Source organism: Pelmatolapia mariae, linkage group LG15 (assembly GCF_036321145.2).
Source record: "Pelmatolapia mariae isolate MD_Pm_ZW linkage group LG15, Pm_UMD_F_2, whole genome shotgun sequence".
NCBI classification, from domain to species: domain Eukaryota; kingdom Metazoa; phylum Chordata; class Actinopteri; order Cichliformes; family Cichlidae; genus Pelmatolapia; species Pelmatolapia mariae.
This window is the reverse complement of record NC_086240.1, coordinates 30,520,743-30,527,478: the sequence shown is the minus strand read 5'-3', so window position 1 is coordinate 30,527,478 and position 6,736 is coordinate 30,520,743. Positions and strand designations below refer to the sequence as shown.

General features: G+C 43.2%; 1 protein-coding gene across 2 annotated transcripts in view; it reads left to right on the top strand.

Moving 5' to 3' along the window:
• The first annotated feature begins 1,028 nt into the window (after window positions 1-1,028).
• The window catches only part of rev3l (REV3 like, DNA directed polymerase zeta catalytic subunit), a 77,435-nt gene continuing 71,727 nt past the window's right edge, over window positions 1,029-6,736 (top strand). For both annotated transcript variants that reach the window (XM_063495543.1, XM_063495542.1), the window contains exon 1: window positions 1,029-1,732. In XM_063495543.1, coding sequence (XP_063351613.1) covers window positions 1,594-1,732 — 139 coding nt within the window. In that variant the 5' untranslated portion in view covers window positions 1,029-1,593. The remainder of the gene's footprint in view (window positions 1,733-6,736) is intronic.

Genomic DNA, 6,736 nt, shown 5'->3' with positions numbered 1-6,736 from the left:
CCTTCCTCACAATAAGATAAATAGGATATTACCCTTTCCCCTAATTTACACATACCTACACAGTGTAATGATATAACACCTATAATAACAATGCTCTTGCCAATGTTTGTTTGTGGTGCTAAGTACTCTGCAGTGTTAGGTGAAAGGTTTCAGATCAGAGATGATGTGACCTGGCTGTGGGGGATCTGACATGATTTTTACTGTCTGTTTCCTTGATCTGGAAAAACACAGGTCCTGATGAGTGGGCAGGGTGGGTTATGAAACATAAAGAGCATATCAATAACTTAGTGCATTTTAACGAACACCTCAGACACCAAAGGGAGTTTAGTGTCTGGCCCTGCTTCCACATTGGAATATGGCATGAGTCTTCATATACAGGCCTCCCAGTGCACACACTTCTACATATTATTACAGCTGAAACGTCCTCTCATTCATTTAATCAGTTTTGAAACATCATATTCCGCTTTTATTATAACAGATAAGAGTGTTAAATGCCATGCCCTGCAATGCGAGCTCAAAAAAATAAATTCCTGTCACTTATGTTGTAAAAACAAATATTGAATCTTGGATCTGTATTAGCAAAAATTGCGTCTATTTTCATATTTATATTATTTAAAAAATGCCAATCAGGATGTAACAGGATAGAACCGGTGGCTTCGTGCATTTGATTTGTGACATGCTTATAAGGGTATTTTTAGGACAACTCACCACATAAAACGTTCTAACCTGAAGGTTTCTGCAACCGTTACACACTAAGAAGCTGAGGGATAGCACATTCTGTCTCCTGCTGGCGGAATAATCTTATTTGAATGATGGGAATTTCCAAACAGATGCAGCTTTGTGGCCTAATGCGCTTAGCCGGAGAGATGGTCCAAAAAACCAAGTATGTATGCCTCCCGGTTACGTAGCCCATAAACAACGTATGCCATGGCTGAGCCTTTCAAAATAAAATGGTTATTCTCACTCCAGTGTTTTGTATCACTGCGCTGGACTAGTCAAAAATCATTTTATTCTGAAGTGTGCACTCGGAAGTACAACTCTTTGGATTTTGAGTAGCTTTGTGAAAGGTTAGCTAACGCGGGCTAGCCTGATATGGAAGAAGAGGGAGCAAGAGGAAGACTGAGGGTCTACCTGAGAAAAGCGGACTGGCTGGGACTAGTTCTGAGGGGTGATTTCGGGAGATAACGTTACATACTGGAAGGAATGTCCTCCTGGCTTACAACACCACAGAGATAGCTAAAATCACGAGACAGCCGCAATCACTACTAAAAACATGAAGCTGACAGCTGCGGAGCGCCTGATAACAACCCGCCACCGTCGAGTTTAGCTCTCCGTGGCTGCAGCTGGACATTAACGGCGACGGCACCTCGGGAAGCGTTGTAGCCAACGGGAATCTTTGTTCGCGTTTTTTCCCATTCTTCTTTTTTTTCCTTCTTCCATGGGACACAACTGGGCTTTACCTCCGCTCTGCCGTTGTGTTACCGCCGTGACAGCAGCAGTCTTCGGCTGGTATCGACTGGCCACCGTGGTCCCTGAATCTTGTGGACTCCTAGCAGCTAAAGTTTTTTGGCTTATTTGACGGACGCGGCAGTCATGTTTGCTGTACGAATCGTCACCGCAGACTACTACCTGACAAGTCCCATTAAAGACCTGGACGTCTGCTATTCTGAATTCAGGGAGAGCGACGTGAAGAAAGTGCCGGTGGTGCGGATATTTGGAGCAACACCAGCAGGTTAGCCTTGTCCTGTGTTTTATTCTCGTTGATTCCTCAGTAAGCTAAAGCTTGCTGCACGCGGCGTGTCACAGGTTTGTTGCCTTCGCTGCTGCTGCTGTTTGGACACGCGCGCACAAACACGTCCGCGCTGTATTGTTCAGAGGAAACCTAACGGGTGTTTTATGTATGTGACAGGAAGATGTTGTAGGGTGTTGACACGTTTTACCAACGCGGCATGCAGCCCTGTTGCAGTAGTGGGAGCTCTCCGCTGTGCTTTGTTTTCGCTTCATCGTGGTGCGGTGGCGGACACCTTTTAGTCCGTGGGGCTCCGCTTGTGTCTGTCTGCCACATGTGGCATTCAGGGAAACTCGTACCTTTCCCGCTGCGATGCCTTTATTATATTTTGTATTTATAGCAACCTGTGGAGTGTGGCTAGCATGCAGCTCATATATATATATATATATATATATATATATATATATATATATATATATATATATATATATATATATGTATTTATTTATTTTTGGGGGGGTTGGTAAGTTGAAAGGATAAACACCATTTTGTTGCCTAACTGTAAAATGGGTGACAGTATTATGTGGTGGAAGAGAAATGTATAGAATAATTACTGTATCATGCGTTGATAAAGCAGGGCAGTCGTGACTTTACATTAATAGCCTTGACAACAGAGGTTGTCATTGTATACAAAACGGAACATGCATTGTGTGAGTGTGTAATGTTCAGCGCTACAAGCCCGGACAAGACCCCTACAGTATGTGGAGTAACTATCGTGGCTTGCAGGTGCTGCTTTAGATAAAATATACACATATATACAAATGTGTTGCAGATATTTATTGTAGATGTGTGTTTTTTCTGAACTGTGCCACATGCCCTGCTCTTCGGTAAAGCCATTACAGCCAGGCATTCTGGCCACTTTAATCCCCACAAAACAAAAGAATGTTTTTCCTGTACAATGGCACAGCATTAGCAACCTGTGCCAAATCCTCCAGCAATCACTGTGCCCTCTTTTCAACCTTGTTTGATGGGTGAAGGCACATTGCAGTGTAGTGACTATAGATATTCTTAGCAAGGTTTGTCCCCAGTGGGGGGAAATGGTGAGTTACACTTGCCCCCTCGCCCAATCAGTGCTCCTGGGTCGCAGGATGACCTGGAGCAGCGTCCAGCAGGATGTGCCCTCAGTGAGGATTAAAGGCTTTACAACAGAGGTGGGGGGAAAAGAACAGCGGGTCATGGTGAGGAAGGTGTCTGCTGTGGTTTGGCCCTGTTTGTGTTCAGGTCTGCACGTTCACATGCAGTGGTTCTCATGCAAATTGAATATACAGACCCAGAAACTGCAGTGATGGCTTGTTAGGTGAATGTACTGTATGTTGATCAGAAAGTACCACAGTTCAATAAACACAGTGTTGCAATCCCTAGAGCAGAGGCATGCACTGATTTTAGTGTGAATGATAAGGTCCAATATTAAAACCTGAAGTGACTGGTGGTGTGGATAACATTCATTGTTTTGCTGGGAAACCCTGCATCCTGCCAGTCATGTGGACGGTAGTTTGATTTTTACCACCCAACTTGCCTCAGATAATGGGACTTCTATCCACCAACGGTATCCTCCAGCAGGACAGTTATCTGCACAACAAACATGAAGAGACCAGTGTGTTGACCCAGCCCCTGAACTCCCCAAATCCTTATCCAAATCAACTTCCACCAGAGAACAAGCCCGTTCCATGGAGGTTCTACGTGTAGCAAACCACAGAACCCAGAGAATTTGCTTCCAGTGTTTCAGTGCCTGACACCCAGACGTCTTATGTACGTTATGGAGGGAAGAGCTATTTTAGTGGCACAACGTCAAAGCAGTTGTTGTGGCTGTTCTGTGTATGTTATTAATTACTACCTTTTTCTCGTCTCAAATTGTTGTAGTAGTAGTAGTAGTAGTAGTAGTAGTAGTAATGATAGTGATAAGCAGATCCATTGTTTGAACATTAATGGTTCATTTAAGTAATTTTTAAACATTTTTTTGTCTTAAACAATTTTATTTCCCCTTTCTGTTTGATATGAACTGTGATAGTGAACCGCATAATCTAGGCTTCCTGTCAGATAAGTCTTTGTTACCTTGGGCTGTAAGAAGTCATCATAATTTGATGGCCTCTTAATAAAATGTGGTTGACAGTAACTAATATATTAATATATTAATGTTTTTGGTGTTAGAAGATTTAGGAGGCTACAAACGTGTGCAAAAATATGCATCTGAAGGGAGGTGTACACTAAAACAACTAAATGGTACAGTTTTTTTTTTCTTATTTGCCAATAATCCTGTAGCAAACACAAGTAATATTAACATTCTGAATAGTAGTATTAAACATCTGATAGTATGTCGCAGGTATGATGACTCACTTCCCTTCAAGTGAAAGACCACTGGTGCAGGTCACTCAGCTGAATAATATCCAGCCACATTCCACTTGTGTTTTTCCTGCTCTGACATGCACAAATGTCTGCAGTGAAAAAGAGCCAGCTACATAATTGTCATAACAATGATGGTTTGTCGATACGGTTGGTTTGACCCACGTGTGTTTGCCAACACACTTGTCTAAATGCTTATGCCTCTGATCCTATCTGATTGGTTAACATTCTTGAGTATGCAGCAGTGAAACAAAAGCGAGGATCCCAGTGGAGCATTAAGAGCTTTCATTGATTGAGTTCTTACAGGTTCAGCAGCACACGAACGAGCCTCGTTTCTCTGCTGTGCGTGTTGTATCTGCAGTTTGAATATCGGGCTCTGTGTTGTTTCCACTTGCAGTAATGACAGAATATCTTGTCTGCAGTCTGTGCATCGCTGTCGATGCCCTGCAGATTCTCATAGTTGGATCCCTCTCTCGTTCAGTTTATGTATCAGTTGTGTGGCCACATTTTCAGATTTGAAATTACATCACCATCTGGAAAGCATTGAAGTGGAGAGGGATCTCTTTCTTTCTTCCTTTCCTTTCCTGCAGCTTAGAAACAAGCCACACCTACTAGAAAGGTTTTTTTTTTTTTCTTCTTCAGATTTCACTTTGCCTTTTATGGTTTCATTGCGTTGACTCCTCAGACTGTTCATGTGCCTTTATCATTAGCGTGTTTACTCTGGTCTAAGCGGTCAACAGCGCATCCACACCACGTGGCTCTTTCCACAACCCCAGGCCTCATATTTCCTGTCCTTCCCTGACCTAAGCCACGCACACTCCCACTGTGTAATTTGATGCCAAGTTTCCTGCTTTTTTTCCCTCCCCACTCTTTGTTAGCATTCAGAGACTGTCCTGCCTCTGCAGCACACATACTGTACGTGCATGCCCATCTTTGGTTTAGCTCAAGAGGAAGACAATACAAGGAATCCTTTCGTTATAAAAGTTATTGGTGCTGTTGAGGTGCCGGAAACCTTTTAAGGGCATGCATCTCCAGGCTTGAAGCTGACAAACTAGATACGCTGATGGGGCCTGGTCCTCGTGGCAGCAGGAGGCACACTGTTTTGGTTCATCGCTTGGATGTGTACACTAGAGTGTTTGTTGGGTACGCATGAGAGCGGAGAGGGGGAGAAAGTGCATGACCAATTGACCTGAATGAGAGGGCCAAGCATTGAAGCCCAGAGGGTGGTAAAAATGAGGGCCTCTTCCTCTACTCTGGCCCTTTCCCTCCCAGGTTTAGCACTCTCCAGGGGAACCCTTAATACCATCTGAAGGAATTCCTCCTGATCCATTAATAGGATAATGGGCAGACTAGAAAGGAGACTGGCTCATTAAACAGAAGGTCATTGTTCCCTTTACTGTTTACTCTCCTGTCTTTCTGTCGGTTACCAGGGTTCACTTATCGTCCTCTAACTGTTGCTCCAGTTACTTCTAATTGCTTTATGATTAAGATGTTTATTTGTTGACAGGTTTCCTCTGGAGTTGCCTTTCGTTCTTTTCCCCCACTGATTTTACACTTTTGTTTAAGCTTAAGTGCACCAGATGTAATGGCTACAGGTTTACCATAGTGATAGAGTAGAAACACAAAAGAAGACCGAAGGCTGCTCTGCACTAATCCTCCTCCTGTGATGTTTTTTTTTTTCCTTCCCTTCAGATGAGGCCCGGCTTCTTGTCAGGGCTCTTTGAATCTTCAATAGAGGAAGGAACATTTTCGATGTGGGGACACAGAGTTACTGTTCATTTGAAAATCAATTAAATACTTGATGTTCTACATGCAGAGGACAAAGGAGGTGTTTGGGTTTTTGGGTTTTTTTTGGCAGTACTGGCAGTTACTTTTTACCAGTATGTTTGGAGAGCATGTACAGTGACTTAATGTTTTAAGAAAAAGGTATGTTATTATTTTTAATCTATAAATCCTGTATGACTAATGCTTTTAGAAGTTATATGTTTTGGTTTGACTTATTGACTCTTCTGATCGCGTATCTGATGTCAAATGTTTCCACAACATTGACTTCGTTGGTGGATGAATGGTTAATCACAATACTCAGGACTCCCCCCCCCCCCCCCCCCCCCCCCCCCCCCTCTCCACAATTCCATTTTTCCCTATCATCACTATCAGTGTGTCATTCTTTATTGAAGTGAATGCGACTGTTTCCAAAGATTTACTCCATGCCTGCCATTGATATGAAGTGACAAAGCCCAGCCTCCTGTGTTTGTTTCATTGGCTTCCACTCTTAACTCACTGCTAGGGCTGTAACCAGGACTAACTTCTCCGAGGACAGATTTGCATTTATAATTGTTCCATATCTGTCCATCTATGGTTGTAGATGAGTTAACAGTTGTTGGAAAATGTCTCTCGCATACTAACGAATGTATGTGTTTGTTTGTGTGCACATGCACATTAGTTGTAGCACATTTTCAGTTCACTCCAGAGGCAAGTCACCACACTAGCAGTCGCTCTGTACCCATGGTCTGCTGGTAGTACTACCATTTTTGTCACATCTCCATTGAAGGGGCCTACTGACATCCTCTCTGGGGTGTGCTGTCTGGTTTCAGAGGGACTTAACCA